General features: G+C 47.1%; 2 protein-coding genes and 1 long non-coding RNA gene across 3 annotated transcripts in view; 1 reads left to right on the forward strand and 2 right to left on the reverse strand.

The window, feature by feature from the left end:
• Positions 1-5,517: 5,517 nt before the first annotated feature.
• Positions 5,518-10,314, reverse strand: LOC139597705 (uncharacterized). Its single transcript, XM_071443302.1, has 2 exons — positions 10,094-10,314; positions 5,518-8,460 (listed from the first exon to the last, which is right to left on the reverse strand). The coding sequence occupies exon 2, from the start codon at positions 8,456-8,458 to the stop codon at positions 7,469-7,471; it is 990 nt and encodes a 329-aa protein (XP_071299403.1). The 5' UTR covers positions 8,459-8,460; positions 10,094-10,314; the 3' UTR covers positions 5,518-7,468.
• LOC139597706 (uncharacterized) lies at positions 9,730-12,662 on the forward strand. Its single transcript, XR_011681686.1, has 3 exons — positions 9,730-9,893; positions 12,028-12,213; positions 12,589-12,662. It is a non-coding gene; the product is annotated as an uncharacterized lncRNA (long non-coding RNA).
• A 2,137-nt stretch (positions 12,663-14,799) lies between these two features.
• Positions 14,800-22,142, reverse strand: part of ADAMTS2 (ADAM metallopeptidase with thrombospondin type 1 motif 2) — a 174,833-nt gene continuing 167,490 nt past the window's right edge. The window contains exon 22 of the mRNA XM_071443303.1: positions 14,800-19,491. Coding sequence (XP_071299404.1) covers positions 19,028-19,491 — 464 coding nt within the window. The 3' untranslated portion in view covers positions 14,800-19,027. The remainder of the gene's footprint in view (positions 19,492-22,142) is intronic.

Genomic DNA, 22,142 nt, shown 5'->3' on the forward strand with positions numbered 1-22,142 from the left:
TGCACTGCCCTTGCTGTCACATGCAGTGCCTTGTGCCTGCTGGCCAATTGTGCCAGGAGCACTCCTACATGTCAGAAAAATGTGCAGGGATTATGGATGTTTGTCAGCATCTTTCTACTGAAAAATAAAGCCTAGGAAAAGGTTATACTGGGCACCCCAGCCTCCACCTTCCACCCCCATGGCAAGTCCCACCTTGGAGCCCTGGTGCAGTATCTGCCAACCTGGAGAGTGAACTCTATTCCAAAATCCTGAGGATTTTGCTCCTCTTTTCCTTGTTGCAAGACCCAACCTGTTTGGCTCTTTTTGGTGGTGGAAACCACCACTCCCATTATCCCCCTAACACTTCTCTATAATCCCACTGTTGGCTTCTGGATCCAGCTATTTACCCCACATGTTTTCCTGGTTAGCACTGTTGTACAGTTATATAATTAATTTGGTTAATTATGCTTAGAAGATTTTCAGAGTGGAGGCACAAGCAGCTCATCTGCAGCCAGTTCATGGTGTGGTTCATTCCCTTCGTGAGAAATTGTTGATCTGAAGCTTAGAGGCAGCAGAGAAAGGAAACTTTCATTTTCTGCCTCTGAAATGACAAGGGGAGGGTTTTGCTGGGTGCTGCAGCAAGGATCAGTTGTCACTTTGGTCTCGAGAACTTCCTAGAGCAGGCAGTGCTTTATTATTCCAGGGAAGAGAAGATACTTTGCAATAGATCCTGCTATTTGCTTGTTGCTATAAAAAGCCTGGGAAAGGGAGGTGGGGAGGAATCTGTTCTAAACCCAGCTGGTACCAGCTCAGCCCTTCAGGGAAGCACAACATTTAATTTCTCTTGTATTTCTTTGACCCAGTTAGCATTGCACAAATGTTCCTGATCACAGGACTGTCTAATCCTCTCTTGGATCCTGCTGAATTTTATCTTGTTGACATCCTGCAGCAATTAATTCCAGGAGCTGACCCTGCACAGCAAGGAGGGTGTTGTTTTCTGTCTGTGTGCCCTTGTTCCAGCAAACCAGCTTTGAGCAGAGGCACCTGGAGGGTCAGCACAGAATTTGGCACCTGAGGCAGGGATGTCACCATCCCTGGAGGGCTGGGGATGCCTCACACCCCAGCACACCTGAAGGAACATTGCTGGACATTGACTGAGCAGCTCAAATGTCACCACCAGAGCCTGGCTTTATGTCAGCGTGCAGTGCCTGAAGGAGCAGGTGCAGTGATGTTTTTGGGGAGAGCTGGGACTGAGCCAGGCTGGAAGCAGTAGCAGAGTCCCAGCTCTGCTGGGAGAGCTGCTCCCCATCAGCTCCTCTGGGCAGGAGCAGGAACTCACCTGCAACATCTGTACCACCAAACTCTCCTTACCTGCAGACAGTGCCAGTCACCCCCAGTGCCACTTAGACCCCATCTGTCCTAAATTGTGGTCTGGAGTAGGACTGGGATGTTTCTGGATCCAAACCCAGGCATGATCAGGCCTGTGCTTGTGTTTGCTTCCCCTAAAAACAGTTTTATTTTTTACTGTTTTGCACAGCAGGCTCTGTGAGCAAGGACCATGTGCAGGTTCCTTTGCTCCTTCTGCAAACCAAGCTCCATCTGAAGCTCCCAGCTCATCCCACTAAAGAGGCTGGAATGGTTTTTAGGCTCAGCATTCAGGGGAGGCCACTGCATTTCCACAGCCCCCAGCTCCACAGGGCCTGCTGGGAGGCTGGCACTGCTGAGCAGCCATGAAGGGCAGTTGTGAGCCAACATCACAATTTATTCTGAGCAGTTTTTGGTGCTTCTGTAGCATGACCTGAGGGGGAGTGTGAAGAACATCTGGAGCAAATTTGGTATTTCTGGTGTAATTTCTTTGGAGCCAGGACATTTGAGATGTGGCATCTCCCTGTTCTGAAGCTGAGCTAGTGGAGCTCAGCCAGTGCTCATTGAGTGAATTGGAACAATATAAAAACATAAAATAATTAAGGTTGGAAAAGCCCTCTAAGATCACTGACTTCAGCACAGCCCTGCCAAACCCACTGCTAAGCCATGCTCCTGAGTGCCACACCTACAAGTTTTTAACACTTCTAGGGACAGTGATTCCACCATTTCCTTGGCAGCCTGTTCCAGGGCTTGACAACCCATCCAGAAATTTTTCCCAATACGAAATCTAAACCTCTCCTGGCCCAGCTTGAGGCCATTTCCTCTGGTCCTGCCACTTGTTACCTGGGAGGAGAGACCAGCACCCACCTGGCCACAAGCTCCTTTCAGAGGGTTTAGAGAGCAGCCCAGCACATCTGGTACAAACCACGTTCTCTCTCTCCCACATACTCCCCATCCAGGAAAAAATAACAAAACACTCAGCTAAGCACAGCTGACTTGCAACTGTGACCTTGTGCTGGCAGATGAGATGTGGCAGTGTCCCTGCTGGCTCCCTCTGCTCTCCCCCTGCCTGACCAGCTGCTCTGCAGAGCAGGGATTTGCTGATCCTGAGGGACAAAGCCCCTGCAGGTGTGTGAGGCACAGGCAGATAAAGCCTTGTGGTTTACACACAGTTTTTGCTAAGCTCACAACAGCCTGATGGGGCTTTCAGCTGGGTTAATTTAAAAGCAAAGACATGAAATGGTTGATACAATGCTAATACACACAAATAAATAAAGTTATAATTTTCTTTTTCTCATCAGCTGCTATTAGAAATCTGTGCTTTGAATGCAGCACCCCATTATCCCCATTACAAGCCCATTCCAAAGCACTTAAAGGCTCCCTTTGATTTAAATGGCATTTGGTCAAACTTTATGGAGCAACAAGCTGGTATTCTAAAAATGCCCAGTCTTTCTACAGCTCTTTGCAACAGCCCTAGGAAGCATTGCCTCCAGGAGCATTAATTCCAGGAAGGCTGCAATTACCAGGAACAATATCTCTCTATTTACACAACATGTATTTTGCATCAGCTCTAGCTGGTGTCAAGCAAATTGGATTATCCTTGAGAATCCCTCAGCATGGGGAAAGGCCACAAGCCCATGATGTGGCATTCAGGGGTCATCCCTGCTGTCAACTGTGGCCCATATAAGTGATGCCAGCCACAAAAACACACGTGGGCCCTGGTGAGCAAGGCAGAGAGCTGTGCCTGAATGTTCTGTCTCTTCAAACACAAGCAGTAAAGCTTTCAGCCACCACTTCAGAGCACTCTTCTGCCCATGGTTACAGCTGCAAATGGAAAATACAAAACACTTTGCCATTAATCACAGTGCTGATGGTTCAGTCAAGGTTTCATTCAAAGCTAAGGGATTCCTGCTTAGTCACTAAATGCAGTTTAACTTCATTCTGCACCATGATAAATGAAGTAGTCTCCACTTAGGAAGGCTCAAAGTTAATTAAAATATGCCTTTAATGAGCAATTAGGCCCAAATGCAGGCACTTCAGGGCAGGGGGAAAGCCTGAAGCACCACCCACAAAGCCCCTGCTTGCAGCTGAGGCATCCTTGGGTTTTGCCTCAGGCTCAGGTCTGATCTCCTTTAAAGATGGGAGCCTTAAGTTTTCCTTGGAGCTTTAAGAGTTGGATTTTTTTCTGAAATCAAAAATATCTGCTTTAATCCTAACTTTAGAGTTAAAGACCTTTTTAGGAACTGATTTTGCTTACCTTGCTCATAGCCCTCCATCCTCTCCCTGTTTGTGTGCAGCCCTTTGATCTGCTCCTGCTCGTCTCTCACATTACAGTCCCTGTCTGTAATCACTCTGCACTGCTCAGATTTTAGTTTGTTTATCATCATCTCTCTTGCTGGCTGTCTGTGTGGGCACAGCAAGGCCCTTCCTGGGTGGGTGAGGCCCTCTGTGCTGCAGGAGCTTCTGAGCAGCTCCTGCACTGCACAGCTCTGATCACGGAGCTGTTGCTTCCTCACCTCTGGTTTCAGCTGATGGGCATCTTTGTCATTTAAAGACAAGAATCTGAGGAAAGAGTGGGACAGTTTTCTTTCTGCCTTGCCATCCCTGGTTTGTAAATTCTGGTCATGATTTTCTGTGTCCAAATGCATTTACAGTTTGCAGCAGGAAGAGGCTGCATGATCATGCGAGCAAAATTGCCATGAATGCTCACAGTTTGCTGTGAACTGGATGTGAAGTCTGAGACTGAAAGCTGCTGGTGGGATTTGGATACCAATTCCCCATTCAAATTAATCCAAATCCCTTTGGCAGTTCTGATGATCCAAATAAATGAGATTTTTCTGCCAGTGACTTCAAATGCAGAGCCTGCCATGAGATTGGCCATGGAAGCAGCACGGCTTTTATCTCTCTCTGTGACCTAAATTCCAAGATAAGGTTTTCTTTCTTGTCTGGAAGCACTTCTGAACAGGCAGCAACTTCTGCAGGCTTACCCTGACCAGTGACTCCTCAGGGGCTGTTCTGCAGAGAGAGAAGGAGGGGGAGCATTTTCTGATGGCCCCGGTGTGCATCCATGGGGAGAACAGGGAGAAAAGTGCTGTACAACCATAGGCCACGTTACCCCAGCCAATAGCACCCAATTTGTGTTCCTTTGGTAGGACTGCAGGCTCCCTCAGCAGGCAGAGAGGCTGTGACAGGGAGGGACAAGGCTGCTCCAATCCCCATCCCCTCCCTGAACCAGCCCAAAGTACACCTGCAGCAGGTGGGTGGTGTTGTACAGCTGCAGAACTGCCTTGTCCAGGGAACCGGTGCCTATTTAATTGTGCAATGATTTCACAAGGACCATCACAGTCATTCCCAACAAAGCTGATGGTGAAGAAGGTGAAGACTGTGCTTTTCAAAACAGGATTTAAATGAACCTGAATAGAAACAACCCTCCCTGTCTGCTGCCTCTGTCCTGTGTTAAACCAGCTTTTCTTTTCTTACCTGTCACAGCTTCTACTGCACAGCTGGAATTCCTCAGCCTGAGGCTCCTGGCCCTGCCACTCCTGCTGGGAGCTGCCCTGCTCACTCACTGGCACCACCAGCCCCACATTTCCCTCCTCCCTTCCCTGCCTTGCCACTTCTATGACCCTAATTTGCCTCTTTGTCTCTTTGCCCCCATCTTTGCTGCATCCCAGCAGCTTTGGCTCCTCTTGAAAAACCCAGTTGCTTGAGTAGAATCTCAGTTTTCACTAAAGTATTCTCCAGAAAGAGCCAGTTCATTCCAAAGCTTCATTGCTCCAAACCTGGCTGCTCCTGGAGCTAACACTGTGTTTTTAAATGGCCCCAGCTCTGAGCCCAACCTTGCCATCACCACAGCCCCCCAAACCTGCTCCCAGTCCTACATCAGAGGAGCTGGAGGCTTTTCCCAGCCTCCTGGGCTGCAGCTCTCTCTGCTGCTGTGCCTCTGTGCTCTGGAGACAAAAGGTGATGGGTTCCAGGGATGTAGAGACTTGCAGGACTGTGGCAGCTGAGAAGGAACCCCAGCCCTGGGCAGCAGCTGCTGGAGGGGTGAGGTGTGAAGGCCTTTGGTGACCTGCAAGAGTGAGAAGGTGCTTGCATGGCAAGGCAGAGCCCATGTGCTGTGGATCAGCCCTAAAAATAATGCCCTGTGGAATGCAGAATGGAAACAACAACTGGATGGAAGGATTTTATTTGTTTCCTCTGTCAAAAGCAGTGATACATGCAGTTGGCACAAGACTTGTTAGGCATTAGAGTCATAAATATTCACATGGAGAGAAATTTAAATGACAGCAGAGCAGTGAGGACAAGAATTGCTTAAACCCCAGCATTTACCTGAGAAGGGAGGGGCAGGTGTGGAGGAGGCAGAGCAGGCTGGGACCTCCTGGGTTCAACTTTCTCCATCAGCTTTAATGAGTGCTGGAGCCACCTTCACTTCCATTCTTGCTGTGTGGTTAGTTCAAAAACAGAGCTGAGAAGCAGCTCAGCTCCATAGCACTAATGAGTTTCAACAGGAGAAAAAAATATTTGAGGTAAGAGATGTGAGGATGAGAAGCTCAAACACTCTCACCTTTTGATCCTTGAGCATATTTACACTCATGTTGGTGCTGAGTAGAAATTGCTTTTTCATTTAATCTGCTTGAGGGTGATTTGGAAATCACTTGTGAGCATTTTTATAATTGCAGCTTTCCAATGCTGTTTTTCGTCTTAGCTGCTGTTGAGCAAACAGCCTGGTCCCTCTGCTCTCCACTGTGCCAAAACACTTATTCCTAGTAGTAGTAATAATTAGGCTGGTATTGCTTTGCAGTTTCCTCAGCTACACCTCCTGACTGGCTACAGGGAGTGTGACACCAGACACGGGTGGGTGAGGTTGCTCTGACTGCAGGAGAAAGTGCCAATGGCAGCTTCTCTGATGGAGAAGTCTCTGTGTGGCAGTGAGGGATGGCCTGGGGATGTGCCCACTGCCCCATGCCAGGGCCTCCCAGCCTTGTGGGGACACTTCCCATCCTACAGACATCCCATGTAGCAATTCCATCAGCATGAATTGTTTGTACATGCTCTGTGCAGGGTGGCTGGGACATGCACATTTGTTTTTTCCACGTTTCAGTCTTGCAGCACGAAGCAAAGCTCAGCCAACAACATCAGCATGGTCAGCTAGGTGAGAATACAGGAGCACAGCTATGAAGGGAAACACAAGTTACTATTTTACATTCAGGTTCTATCAGCAGCATCCCTAGGCTGCCCCTCAGCCAGGGCTGCTCTTCTGAGCCTGCAGAGCTCTGTGTGGGCTCCTGGGCCCCAGAGCTGAGCAGAAAATGCTGTGGATGCCCATGGTGTGCAGCCTGGCTGTGACAGTGCAGAGTCCCACACGATGCCTGGCTCCACAACAGCCCCAGCCCCAGCACAGCAATGCCCACAGGGCTCCCAGCTCTCCTCCTGCCAGGGCTAAGTCCAGGAGTAAAGGGAACAGAGTTGTGACAGGGTAAGCACCAGGAACATCCCCACCCAAGGAGCTGTAATATTTTCCACCTTTCCCTCCAGCAAATCCTCATAAAAGACTTATGATTTTTAGGAAATAATTCTTTATGCTGCTGCTCTAATGGGTGACCTCTCCAGTGGGATCCTGGTGCTGAGGCAGGGATCTGTGGTGGGTCTCCCAGTAAATGTGTGTGTCAGAGAGTGCATTTCCTACTGTCCAAGCCTTGGGCAAAGGGCTCCTTTCTGAATAGCTGTACTCAAGAGTCAGCAACATCTGCCTGCTTGGCACTGCCTGGGAAGCACTGGTACTTCAATGTTCCCACTTCTTCTCCAGCACAGATGGGATTTGTGTTCTCCCCAGCTCTCTCCAGCTTTTCTTCATGCTCAGGGCAGTTCTAGGCAGTAGGTGGGAGGAGATGCTTTATGAACGGTTGCCTTTCCAAAATGAGAACTGATTGCTGTTTCCTTAGCAGATGAGACTCTGAATTGTCCCTTTGCCCATGGATGAGGGATATGATGGATCACAAGAGTCTGCCTGACTCACATGCATGTTCAAGCCATGTTTTCTGTGTGAGGACTCCAGGGAGAGCTGCTAGAGCACAGGGTTGGTTACATCTTGTGAATAAAATTATTCTAAGCAGCTACTTCTTCACACTTCAGCAATGGCTGGGAGCAAACAAGCTTTTATCTTTGCTTCTTTCCAGATGCATCTGTGCTCTGAAATCCAGTTATGGATGGTGGCTTTTTTAGGTACCTGGAAAGACTGGAAGTATCTCTGCTTAGTGGGAACACCACCCATGACATTTTTGTCACAGTGAGAAGTTTTTCTTCCTTCTTTTTCATCTATGCCTGCTGTATTGAACAAATTCTGCCTTCCTACAGAGCAGGGCAGGGCTGGGTTTCCTGCCACTTTCTCTCTGGCTGAGGGTGCCAATTGCTCTTCAATGTTAATGAGCATGGGGCCATTTTCTTTCTGGCTGTGGTTATTCCCTAAAACTGTTCCCTCATCCCTTCTGAGATATCTCAGCTCCGAGCATACAGCTTCTTTCTGAACTGGTCTTGGGGAGGGAAGCCTTGGAAAACTGAACACTCGTGGAAAACTGGTTTTCCCTGTGTTTTTTTCTTCCCCGTTTGTGGGATGAAGGTCACCATTTGGGGCAGAAGAGTTGCACTGTGAGTAACCAGTGCTGGCGCTTTCACCATAGGAAGAAGCCTTGGAGGAGCAAAGATTTCCTGCATTGGTGTAAATTTGTTCCAGGGGGTCCTCTCTGGACCAAAAGTCGGTTTCTGCAGGTGGGACTTTTCCCAGTGGCACCACACTAGAGATGAAATTGGTCAATTTACATTTTGACCTTTCTTGCTGTGTCCCCACAAGCGATGGAGAACCTGACACATCCTCGAGGGTCTTCAGGGTCTTTCTGTCCTTACCCTTACGTCTGCTTTCCAGAAGGGCTGGGAAGGTGGGCCTGGCGAGGTGGCAGATGGATTGGATGTAATCATCACTGGAGTGTGAGTCTGGGCTGGCTGCAGCACTCCCAGCCCACCTTGGGTTGCTGCTTGGATCCTCCATCGCTTCCTCGTGGGTTTCCCGTATGGTTGGGAGAGGCTTTGAAAGGCTCAGCCTGATGCGGGGTGCCATGGCTGCAAAGAGCAGAGCAGAGCTGATCAGCATGTGAAAACCTGCTCTGGCAAAGAAATCCTGGCCTGCTTTCTGCCTGAGCCACCTGATGTCTTCTTGAGGTAAACACGGCTGTTAACAAAAACCGCACTTTAAAAGTTTGCTGGCTGTACTTTCATATCCATGGCTTCATAAAGAGCTTCATAAATGTGCCAAAGAAGCCAGGTCATTAAATGTGGCAGTAAATAGAGGGTTCATTAAGGAGAGCAGCGATGGTGCTCCCTCCCTCCCTAAGCAATGCAAGGGAGCACAGCTGGAGATGCATGGGGCAGGGGCATGAGCTTCTCACTGCCCTTGGTGGAGCAGCAAGGCACAAACTGCTGTCCTTATTTAATGCTCCATGTCTGTTCACTGTGACAGGGCTCCGACTGCACCCTTAGCCCAGGCAGGCAGGAGCTGAACCCAACAGGAGAGGGGCTGCCCTGCCCCTGTGGGGAGCACCACCTACATAAAGCAACGTGACAGTGGTGTCTTCTAGAAGCTGTAGGTGAGAATGTACAGGGTCACTTTTGTCTGCAGTTCATAAATGTAGTTAAGGAGAGGTAAGTCCTCCCCTGAGTGCTTACACAGAGTGAAAGGGATTCAATTAATGCACTTTATACTCAACTCATTTTAGGATGGATTTCAATTAAACTGCTCCTACTACTCAGTTAAATATATTGAATTACAAATTTTTCAGTATATTTTATGCTGTAGTGTTTTCTAACTGTTCCGATTTTTTTTCCCTCCAAACACTCCCCTCTGTGCTTTGCTTATCTCCCCTTCTGGCAGAAATGACCACACAGCCTGGATTTTTTCATCTTTTTTTTACTGCTTCCCCCAATGAAATTTGTATGTGACTAATCTGCAGACACAATATAGCTTTGTTGTGTGATTAAACGCAAAACTGCTTTGCTGGCTATTTTAATGCCTTGCTTGTCATTGCTGTAAATAAATCTGGCTTTGTTGAACCTCCCTGCAAAGCTGCAGATCACACACGGAGCACAAATGAGCAGCTCGTGCTGAGCTCACCGGGTCCATCCCTCCCCAGGCTGCTGCTGCTGGCCCTCCCTGGTTTTCCTCATGTGCTGCTGGAAAAGCCAGCCAAGCTGGGATTTGCTGCCCTGAGAGCAGGAGATGCTTGTTTTAAACCTTAGGCCCCTTTTATTATCCTTTTTTCCTGCCTGCTCTGTTTCTCTCATGTCTCCAAGCCTTGAAGAAAAGGCTTTTTCCTTCCTTCCCCCCCAGCCCTGGCCTGAGCTCGGCAGTGTCAGAGCCTGGGCCCGGCAAGGAGAGGGAGGATGCTGCTGGTGAGGGGCAAGGGCATCTCGTGTTAAATCCCGATAGTGCTAATCAGCCACCGAGTCCTGCCAACACGCCCTTCCTCCGGAAGGGAATTTAAATCACCTATTTGCAGGTAAAAAACTCTCCCGATGATGGGATGGATCGGGTCCCGCCCGACCGCGATCCCCTTCGCCCTGGGCACCTCCCGGTCACCCGCGGCCCCCGCGGAGCTGGACCCGCTGCCTGCAGCCTCCTCCCACCATCCGTGAGCATCCCCCGGCTATCCCTGGCGACCCCCGGCACACAGCCCGTGGCCGGACCCCCTCCCCTTACCTGGGCTGCTGTCGTCTCCCCGGGCTGCGCGGCTCTGCCCCGCTCCCCGCTCCAGCACGGGAGATGTGCTGTCTAACACTAACCCATGCGCCAGCTCCCTGCCTCAGTCAGCTGATCCCGCTGCCTGTTTTGTTGCTGCTGCTAAATATATCCCGCTGGCTGCCTGCCCTGCCCGAGCCGCAGCCGCCGGGCGCCCAGGCAGGCACCGGGGCAGCCCGCGGGCACCGGCCGGGAATGGCCATCCCAAATCCCACATCCCTGCGGCTCGTTGCCGGCTGGGAATGGCCATCCCACATCCCAAATCCCTACAGCTCATTGCCGGCCGGGAATGGCCATCCCAAATCCCTGCGGCTCGTTGCCGGCCGGGAATGGCCATCCCAAATCCCACATCCCTGCGGCTCATTGCCGGCCGGGAATGGCCATCCCAAATCCCACATCCCTGCGGCTCATTGCTGGCCGGGAATGGCCATCCCACATCCCAAATCCCTGCGGCTCGTTGCCGGCCGGGAATGGCCATCCCAAATCCCTGCGGCTCATCGCCTGGCGACCATTCCCCGTGCGGAAGGGCCCGCGGGGCCGCGGCCGCGATGCGGGAGGGGAAGCGCTGCCTGTGCTCCAAGCTGGGGTGGGAAAAGAGGAGCCATAGCCCCTTCATGTTTTATTGCTGGAAGGGGAATCCTTAGGGTTAAGGGCTGTTTTTCTTCCTTCTCTGCCTTATTTTGTGAACAAATTTGTGCTGGTTTTCCCAAGAGGCAGTGGGTGTTTGTAGGTTCTTTAGTGCTGCTCTCTTCTGTCCCTGCTTCCATTCTGCTCTGAGCTGAGCATCCCTAGGCCAAGCTGTACATCCCTGGACTGAGCCACACATCCCTGGGCTGAGATCCACATCCCTGGATTAGGCCCTACATCCCTGGGCTGGGCTGGACACCCCTAGGCTGAGTTCTGCATCCCTGGGCTGGGCTGGACACGCCCAGGCTGAGCTCTGCATCCCTGGATTGAGCTGCATATCCATGTTGCTGTGGAGGCACAGCAGCAGCCAGCCCTGCCAGGCACCTCCCATGGCTGTGCTCCACCAACCCCCTCTCCCACTGCTCCCAGGATCATCCCCATTTGTGTTTCTCTGAGACCACACAAGTGCATTACAGCAAATTGCTGTGCCAGGAGGACTGGCAGCATCCGACCTTGTGGGTCCCTGGGCAGCAGGGATTTGCCTTTGTTTCCTGGCTTATTAACATGCTGCAAACTAATTGCAATTCTGGAGCAATCCCTGTGTCCCTCTCATAGCCTCTCTTACGGCATCACATTGCGTGGGGAGATGAATTGTCATGTTGCAGCAGAATCTTCCTTCTGTATTTATTTCCCAACACTGTCCTCAGAGGCAGCCCCAACAGCTGCTGCTCTTTCCTGGGAATGGCCATCCCACACAACATCCCTGTGTGCCCAGGCCAGGGAGTGTGACTGCATTTCTGAGCCTTGCTGCTCCCCACAACACCTGTCCTGACCTGCTGGAGGGATCAAGAAAAAAGCAGAAATTTTTAATTAAAAATCACTACTTTAGTTTTAATGCAAATATTCTGTGTTATCAGCATTCAGGCTGGAATTGGCTGTAACAGCTGATTTAGTCACCCAAGCCCACACTCATCATTCAGGTTTTTTTTAATCTCCATTAAAAAGAAATAAGCAGCTCAACAGACTTGTGCCTCCCTTTGGGATGTGGTTCCAAGCAGATTATTTTTTTTCTGGAAGTAGCCATTGATTATTATTTCAATAGAACAGGTATGTATGCTTAAGCTATTTGTCTGGACTTCTGGTGCCAAACAGCTGAATTTAGCTGAAATGACCCACAACCTTTCATGCATTAAATTCACTAACAGCAATGATCATCAGGGATCATGCTGTACTAACTCAGAGCTTCAATTTTTCCTTCTTGCTTGCAGGAAACGTGATTATCATCAAAAGGGAAAAAACCCTCAGACATCAGCTCTGCTAAGCAGCTGCAGTATGGAGCTTGGGAAAAACATTTTGTGAGGAAGATCACTGAGCTGGAAACAAACTCCACATGTGCAGATGTGCATGGATAAATTCTCTTTAAAAAGAGTCCTCAAGATGGTTCCTCTGCCCTGGTAAGTCTCTCCTCCCTGCTGGAGTTACCTCCTTCTTAAAGTTATGATGGAGTGAATAGAACCTGTTACATGGGAGGGACAAATATATCTCTTTTTTTGTTTACCTCGACCACAGCTATTTGTTTTCTTCTTTCATCACCTGCATCCTCAAAAAAATTTATAAGAAACAAGGTGCAACTTTGAGTGCTTGCTCCAAGCGTGCCATTTCTGTTATTACTGATCTGTCTATTATTAAACTGTATCTTGCATGGATGCATTTTTCATCATCATTTTAGATTATACATGTCCCAAAGTGCCTGAACGCTGTTGTGGGTTGGTTCCTCTTGGATGCACCACACAAAGAGGATGGAGAGTGAGCACTGGGAATTGTTGCAGGTCTCAATGAGGGCAGCACTGCCATCACTTGAAAACCTTCTCCTGCCTGGGCTCACATGAAACCTCCTGTCCTGCCAGGAGCCCAGGTCACCTAAAACAGGTTTGTCTTTCCATAGCTGTTGTGTTTCTTTAATGAAAGAATTTTTAAAATTAAATTACAATCATCAGTGGAACCTCTTATATTACTGGCCTCTAAATTTTCTTCTGGAAGAGCTGGAATATGTTTAGATGCCTTAAGTAATAACCCCAGAAATTATTCTTGAGTTATTTTCAGTGTTTTGGGTGGTGGCATTGATCATGGCTCTATGTCTCCGCCGCAGGTGCTGTCTGTGTTTCTGTCCTGCAGGATCCCTCCTGCAGCCCCAGCCACAGGCAGGGCACGGTGCAGCCCAGCAGCATCTCCCGCTCCATCCACCCGCGATGGGCACTGGGCCGAGGGGGTTTGATTCCTCCGGCCCTGCCCGAGCGCATCTCCCCAGACCCGGGGATTCTCCCGGCGGGGTCACAGCGCAGCGGCCGTTCCACAATCGCACTTTTTGTGCCCTGCCACCACCTAGCGGCGGCTCCACCGAGGCCAGGCGGCCCCGGCCTGCCGGGAGCCGCGGGGGCTGCGCGGTCCGGCTCCATCCCGGGGGATGCTGGGGAGAGCGCTCTGCTGATGAAGCGTAAAACCCAGAGGGTTAGCCAGGATAAGGATGCTCCCACACGTGTCATCCTGCTCTGCTCCTTCCTCTAATGAGATTTAGAAGTGCTTGATGTGGTTCTGATGTGGCTCCGCCGCTCTGGGCCCTGCTCAGCTTTGCGAAGTTGCTGAAGGAGGAGGGACAGGGAAGGTGGTGGGGAGGGGGCAGGGGAGAGCAAAGGTGAGCAATGAACACACACACACAGACACACACACACACACACACACAGCCCTAAGGGAATTTCCAGGCATTTCTCTCCCAGGAAGGCTCAGGGGCCTTTTTTGACCCCTCTGAGCAAAGCTGAGTGTTAAGCCAGAACACCCTGTGGGAACACCCTGGAAATCATCCTGAGCCCCCCTCGCTGTGGGAAAGGGGAGTTGAATTTGCACAGCACTTTGGAGGAGCTGCTTTCTGCCTGGTGTAATTAAGAATAATCTGAAAATTGCTTTCCTGGCCTCGAATTGCAGCTCCTTGAGTTGCCTTTAAAAAAAAAAATTCCTCAGAGCCAGATGATGGTGAAAAGGAATAAAAATCTGATGTAGGCAAGGAGAGGAAGAGAAGGCCTCCTGTGGGTATCAGCTTTTTGCATTTGAGAGAGAGAGAGAGCAAGACCAGGGGGAAGGAGAGGTGTTGGACATGACTGAGCCCACCTTGGGTGTCCCTCGTGTCTGGGGTGTGGACAAGAGACCCTTTGCCATGGCCACTCTAAAAACCTCAAAATCTATAAAAGCAAAAGGCAATTAAATATAACCCTTGTCACAGCTGTAAATGCTGCATGAATTATTACAGTAAATGAACCCCAGGTTTGGGCTTGTCCACTGTTTTATTGGGGCATTTAAATGTGTAAGTGACTTTTCCAGATGGAAAGTGTTGAGGTGGCTCGTTACCTGATTAAAGAATGCTGGACTTGAATGCCCTGCATGGTGCTCACTGAATAATCACAGCGAGTAGGGATCTTTCAAATCCTCAAACAACTAATTTCAATCAGATGAGAAAGATTCAATTATGCTTTAAAGGGAGCCCAGCTACACCCGTGCGGGATATGGCAGGAGAGTGTGGGCCAAAGAATTTCATGGAAAGGAGCAATTACTTTATCAATAGGACATGCAAAGCAGAATTCACTCATCAGTCCTGAATAGAAGCCCAAATAACTGAGCCTTTTAAAGAGATGATACATGGACCAGGATGGATTTGGGCCTCAAGCAGGTTTAAATGAGTTCGATTAATTTCTGTGCAGTTGTCAACTGAGGTTTTGGTCCAGTGACTTCATGATATTTAGCCTTGGATAATGGATGTTGTAACAAGGATGTAGGACTTTGGCAGCAAGTGTATCCCAATCCCACTTCATTAAATTGTAGAAATTGAATTGGTTTTGAATCTGAAGATGCTGGTTCTTCCTCTTCTAGCATCTCTGCAAAACATTGACTCAATGAAAAAAGCACAGGGAAAAGCCAAACACTTTTTTTTGCAAAAGAACATGGACATTTAAATTTAATAAATTATAAAATTAAAGATTCTAATTTGTATATACATTTTTAATATACAAGAAATGGCTATTTATTGCAATTTCTGTTAAGGCATATGAAAGTGAATGGAAGTTGCATATAGATATTCAGATGAACATATCTAATACTGTGCATTGTAGGTGAGTAAATAAGATATTAAATGCATTATGTAATAAAATAAAATAAAACCCCCTTTGAGTACTGGTAAAGCACCGTTTCTAGAATTCTCAAAATATCTGAAAGCATTCTATGGAGGTGTTGTGAGACTCTAAATATTGAATGGATATATGGATATAAAAAGTGATGCGTTCATAATAGGTAACAGAAATTTTAGAAGAAATGATGGTGAAAAAAATGGCAGATGACTGAAGCCAAAGAAACCAGAATTTGTTTGGGACTTTTTTCATGAGAAGCTGTCACTTGGATTTTAAGTTTAGACAGCCAGAACAATGACAACTGAGAAAACTGTACCTGCATGTGAGATCATAAATAGATTGCTTTGTGGGAGCACATGACTTCATCTCTCAGATCTCTGAGATGGTCTCTGCAGGAATATATTTGTTTATAAACCTGCTTTAGTTTCTGGGGATTAGGTTACATTAAAATATTGCTTTCTGCTTGTTATGTCTGAAAATGCAGCACCTGGGCAACAGCAAACTGGTTACAGAAGATCCACTGTGATGATGCTCTTGCCCAATTACAGCATTGTAGAGAAGATGAAACAGTTGTCAAGTTTAACCAAACAAAAAAATGACCAAATTTTCCACTTCATGACTCAGAAATGAGATCAGCTCAGGAGAGCAAACCCCCACCTTTTGTCTGGGGCTGCTTTTTCTTTATCACTAGAGCCTGGTGTTGTGTTTTCCAGTAGAAATGATATACATGTTCTTGGGGAACTGCTGAAAAAAACACCTTCTGAAGAACCCATGGCAGCTTGAAAAGAGGGCATCTTTTCTGGTCTGAAGAGACTTAACTTCCCCCCTTCTCATTCAGGAAGAGTGTGAAGAGAAGGCAGCTGGTGGCTCCTGCTCCTTAAAGAAATTGTCCATCAGTCTCTTGATGTCTTGTGCAATGCAGACTGAAGCTGCTGCCTCAAGTAGTTTAGTGCTTTAGTGCCCCAAAAAACAGCTAGAGAAATATTCAGTAGAATTTAAACCACTGAGAAACAATTAAAATTAAATCTCTCAAAAGGTGAGACTGAGAAGGGAACAAGCCCTTCCAAAATGCAGGTGGCACAAGGCATTGCATTGGGTTCCTAACGAACACAGGACCTAACATAGCACCAGACCAGCCTTCCAGGAGGCTGTTCCTGCTCCTTGAGGCAGCAGAACTTTCCACTTTATCTGGAAAAATGCTTTTTTGAGCTCTGGGCACTGCCTTCTGTGGTATTTCTTCACACTGCCTGGTTGACTAAGCCTATTCCAGAAGCTAGGGCAGAACAGAATCTATTAGATGAGTTACCTCAGGGGATTGGAGCAATGGTTCTTGAAGAAGTCCCAGAGGGTAAGACTGGTACTCTCCAGGCAGCAAACTTTTACCTCCCCATCTGCGTAAATCCAACTCCAACCCTTTCTATCTTTGGGTTTGTAAAAGTTTTTCCTAAGTTTCATATGCTTGGATGAGCTTCCTAGTCTACGAAAAAAAATGGGGGTTGTGGTTTATTTTTATTGTCCACAGAGCTAAAAGGATATTGACTTGAAGGGGAAAAGATGAGTTTTGTACTAACCACATCTGTGTAAAGGAAATGTGGAAGGCAAGAAACACTCTGACTACAGGCTGGGAGCTGCTGAAGTGTCTCCCATGGCACAGCAGCTGGAATGATGTTGATTTAGACACATCTCCCTTGCTTATAAATAGAATGGTGAGGTTTTTTTCCCTTCAGTGCTCATTACTGCATTGCTGCTGTGCACAGATGTGACCTGACCCTACACTGTTGTTAAAACTTGTCCCATCTGTAGGTAACCACAAATCCCTTGGCACGAGGCTGCCTGGGCCTGCCTGCCCACCGTGGCTGTGTGACAGCCAGCAGGCCATGGAGCAGGGCTGGGACAGGGGCAGGACACCAGGGACAAGCACCCTTGGACTGCAGGAGAACACTCCACGTCCCAGCAGTGAAAGTCTGTGGTGGAACTGTTCCCACTGTGCTGCCAAACTGCACAGCCTGAGTTTTACTTCTCCAAACCAGAACAGATTTTTGCTTGTGCTTGCTGCTGCTTCCACATCTGCAGCCACGTCTGCTTGGCCCAGGAGATGTTTCCTAATGCTCTGGACTCTTAGCAGGCCTGTTGGGCTTCCCAGCCCTGCTTTTCCTGGTCTTCAGTGTATCTCTCATCCCTGCACTGAGCTGCTCTAAGTGTATCACTGTGGTCCTGTGTAAGAAGGGGCACTTGATGCCACGATCCCAGCTGAAAATATTCCTTCTCTGCTTGGGCTAGTAGCTCCATGAAGAATTTTTCTTAGACCAGGCTTGTGCTTCAAAAACTTCTGGCCACACTTCAGGTCAAAACAGTCCCACATGTCAGTGCTGTAAAGCCTGAGGTTCCTGCAGGCTCTTGCCTCCTTTCCAGCAGGAATGGCTCTTTTGGGAGAGGAGACTGGGCAGTTCATTCATTCATGGTGATCAAGGGCAGAAGGTCGATCACAGAGAGTCACACGTGCTTCACCTTGCAATACCTGTGAAGCTCTTTGCCAGCAGCTGGGCCAGAGAAGAGCTCACACATTGCTGGGAATGCAGCACATTTCCAATAATTTTGTGACTCTATATATGGGTTTATTGCTGGTGCTGCTTCAGACCAGGACCAGCTCAGGCTGGAGGATGAGATCTTCCTCTCAGACTGGAAAATATGAACTTGGAGCCACCAAACCTACCTAGTGGTAAAGACAGGATTTCAGGGAAGCCCCGGAGTCTGCAGGAGATTTACCAGCAAAGAAGAAACAAATGGAAGAATCCAAGCCAGGAAAAAATCTGCTCAGATGCCACCCACAGCAGGAACCAGTCCATGCTCCCTGTCTCGGCAGTGCTAGAGCCAAGCTGAGTTCATCTTCTGTTCTCCAACCAAGAATTCAAAATGACCTATGAAAACCATGATGACCCTGAGGGGGGAAAAAAGTACTCAAAGGGTTGTCAGGTTACACATCTTAAAGTTTTCTAGCAGACCTGGTGCTGTGAATACACAATGTGTGTGTGTGTTCATGTAAGGGCACAGCTAACAGTTGTTCACTTCTGCACCAATAAAGCTGTTCTAAGGAAGGGAAGATAATACAACATTAATTCCTCAAAAATAACTGCATCCTATGTGGGGGGGGGGGGGGGGGGAAGTTTGTCTTAACAAAGCACCAAAGAAAAGACAACAAGAATCCAGTCATATTTAAGTTAAACAGAGTGTGGGTAGAAAAAAAATCAGACCAATAAAAAAAGCACCAACCAATAAGGATCACTGAGGCTGTTGCATTACAGGAACCTAAAGATTATAAAAAATATGGATAGTTGTAAACAGAAAGACTAGGATGTTGTCAGTCCAAGTTGGCCAGATCTACCCTACTAAATGTCTTGCACATGTCCAAAAGTTTAGGAGAATCCTTTGAAATTGTTTATGGAAGTATGTAAACTACTGTTTGTCAGTTTTTAATTTACACATAAATATATGGCTACAGAGTTTTTTCTGTATTTTCTTACACAGCCCTGGTTCAGGAAGCTACGTGAGCACATGCTGAGCTGTGGCCACAGAGGCAGCTCTGCCAGGGTCAGCCAAACCAAGCCTGGCATGTCCCAAGAGCCTTCCCGAAGCTGGCTGTGTTAGTGCCAGGGTTTGTGCAAGGCACAGAAGCATCACAGGAGTGCTGACCCCCTGCTTGTCAGAGTTAAAGGGATTTATCATCTTGGGACTGCTTTCTGCCATACTAAGGGTGACTCCCATTACTATTCCCAAGCAGTTTTGCATAGGCATAAGAAACCTTAGAAACCTGCTAACCTGACCTAAGTAACATGGTTTGTTTGGATTCAGTGGGACACTGTAGGGATATTGCACTAATACTCTGCTGTACCCTGTACACCTAACCTAGCCACCAAAGTGTTCAGATTAGCACTTATGAAACAATCTGTCATTTCTATTTATAGTAGGCTTGAGAATTTGGTATCTCTGCCATAGCACCACTTCGATTTTTCCCATTCTTAGTCTCTACGATGGCCAATATTATGATGTTGGTAACATCTCTATAAGAGAAAAATGTTGCTTGTGCCATATTTCCATTTTAGTTTATTTTCCTAAGAGTCTCTCTTTTCATTTTCTCAGCGATCAGCTCCTGAATTCTTCGATTCCTTGTCCTTTCATAAGGCCTCCTCCGTGTAATGATGTTGTGCTGTGGTACTTCATTATCCAACCCATCAACTTTGTAGGGAACATCCACTGCATTGATTTCTGGGTGCTCCTCAGTGGCATTGGAAGGGGGTGCACGTGTTTTGGAAAGCAGAGGAGGGCTGGTGGCAGCCTGTGTGGTGGGCACTCCCACGGGAGGGCTGAGGGTTGTCAGGAGCTCCTCCTCAATGATATTATTCTTATTTACATTGGCACTGGTTACATTGCCATCCTCTGTTAGGTTGCTGTACATGTTGTTGCAGGACTTGCAACACAGCTTATGGTACCCAGGAATGGAGCAGTAACGGGAGAGAACTTCCATGCGACAAAACATTGACTTGTCTCCTTGACAATGATCTTCTGAAAGAGAAAAAGGGAACAGATAAATAAAGAGCATCTTTACATTAATCAGAAAAAGAAACACAGCTGAAGCTTTGGCAGTGGGTGGAGGGCTTGATATTTAAAGTGGGTTGGGAAACTGGCAAATGAGCCTTCTACAAGCAGAAGCAGGCTTATATTCAACCTAAAAGTCAACTCCAAGAGTTGCAAAAGCTGATCTGAACTGTATGTACCAGCTCCATCCAAGCTCTAGACCATCACACTTGAATTTTTGCCTTCACATCCTGGAAGCTCTATCCTTAAGACCGTAAAGCCACAATGAATTGTGTTGCTGTCTTGGTTTATTCTTAAAACACACTGATTGTGCTGTGCTGCTTCTAAAACTACACTGAACTCCCACAAAGTCATGAAGTTTTATATTAAGAAATCTATTTTTTCCCTGTTTGCTCCTTTTAATGCTTCTCTGCAACCAAACAGTGACTAACCACAGTCAGGGGTAACATATATTTATCCAGACTGTCTCAGGAAAGTCAAGTCCTATTTTGATGTGTATAATTCTCAGAATTAATCCATCTCCACTAATCAGAATGATATTGTTGCCAGGTACCCCTACTCTGAAAATAGCAGTGTTTTCTCAGCATGTCTCCTGTTTGAGAGAAAAGTGGTGCCATGAGGCTTTTCTACTCCTTCCTAGAAGGGAGCTGATATCTTTGGAACAACAAACTCCAGTCCAATGGAGCCAAGCCAGCCCATTAAAGACTGGGAGAGTAAGTAAAAGTCCTGATTTTTGTGTCAATGACTGTAATAAAAGAGAAAGAATGATAATCTATAGGCTTTAAGCTGTCAATAGCTGCTACAACAGTTTGCACTATATGGTGTTATGGCAGATCCTGATCTTGCTGAAATGCAGGTGGCAAATTGTAGGCAGAGGCATTAAAGGTGAAGTGGTCAAAGTGTTCCTGCCTGAGAACAGGAAGCCTACTCAGAGATTCCCAAGCCCTTGTGATTTCTGCTCAGGGGAGGCAGAATTGGTATGAATTGGTGGGGAATGGGTGGTGAGGGTCTAGCAGGTTCCTTGGAGAGAAAGCTGCCTGTCCTCTGCCCCACACAGACACCCCTCAGCTCCATCCTGTGCCTCCATGATGAAGTAATGGAGCCAGGCACTGCAGTGAAGGAAAAATCCCAACATGCAGCCCATGCTGAGAGAGGAATCAGAGGGTTTGTAGAAGAGGAGAGGGCTGAGGAGAAAAGCAGACTGACCAACACCTGGCATCATCACTAATGAAACATCTTCTCTGTGACATCTTCTCTGTGCTGAGACAGAGATGAAATCACTTGTCTCTCTCCCCCTGCTCCTACTACATTTCCACCTACTCTTACAGTAAAGGGTGAGTAACTCCAATTACTCGCTTTTATTTAGACTGCACCCCATGTGAGACCGTGCTCTCAGCCTGGAGTCACATTTCAACCCCTGCTACAGCACTGGTTTGTGTCAGCACCCTCACAGCAAAGGAGAGAAGCAGAGCAGGTTCAGCCATAAAAGGGGACTTGGAAAGCGTAGGTGCCACCTCTTCACACATCCTCAGTTAATAAAACAGGGCATCGTGGGTGTTTCATTGGCAAACATATCAGTCTAAAATAAAATAATAGCTGATGCTGCTGCTTTAAAATGCTAGTGCTGGCTGAGGCAGGTGAAAACACCTCCTGTACATTGTATCTGTGCCCTGATTGTTGCTTTTGTTGCAGAAAAGCAAAATTCTAGTTCCTACTTTAGAATGGGCCAGGTATTTTTCATGTTTTTCAAACACTAAACTGAAATACTGCTGGAGATTAGGAATGACTCCTTCCTTAGGAACATAAGAATAGTACCTTGGTTTTGGAGAGATTTTCAAACCAGCCTTTTAAGAGCTGGAATGTTCATACCTACATGCACAGCTCCATACAAAGGCCTGAATGTGCCTATACAATTTATATTTTTACACACCCCATAAGAGTCCCCTTTGAACATTTTGCCTTGTGATGCATGACCCTTATGCATATTCCTCCAAATGGCTTCCATAATAAAAGCCAACAGATACAATATTTAAATGTGATTTTAACAAGGCAGGTCCGTTCTTGGCTTTGTAAGAATCAGTAACAGCACCTTTAGAAAAATGCCTTTTTTCCTAACAAAAACATGCAATGTCAAGCTTAACAATACATGGAAATAAAACTGCATTATGTAATAAGTTTAGTGACATCTGATAAGTTGTATAAATAAACTCTGCAACTTCTCAATGCCAGAATGAAATTTTGATCCTCTATCCAAACCAAAATATCCAGATTTGCTGAACTTTTATTTATTTTTACTTGCAGTATGCATGACAGACTGGAAGTATATATTCAAAACATCAGTAAGAAAAAAATAAATCAGTTTCACAGTCACTTTGGTACACATTAGTCTCATAAAAAAATATTGAAAAGCAAACTGAATTGGCACATCTTTAATATTATGTTAAATACATACAAAACACTAATAAAATATCCCTGATAAACCAAAGTGCATATAGACATAGTGCACAATGCCCAGATACCTTATTGCACCATTCTCTATAGCCACCCATCTCTTGAAACATCACTAAACATTGTCTATTTAAAGGTAACAGTCATGAATATATTTATACAGTTAAACA

Source organism: Agelaius tricolor, unplaced genomic scaffold (genome assembly GCF_023055355.1).
Source record: "Agelaius tricolor isolate 1412-34295 unplaced genomic scaffold, bAgeTri1.0.p SCAF_18, whole genome shotgun sequence".
NCBI classification, from domain to species: Eukaryota; Metazoa; Chordata; class Aves; order Passeriformes; family Icteridae; genus Agelaius; species Agelaius tricolor.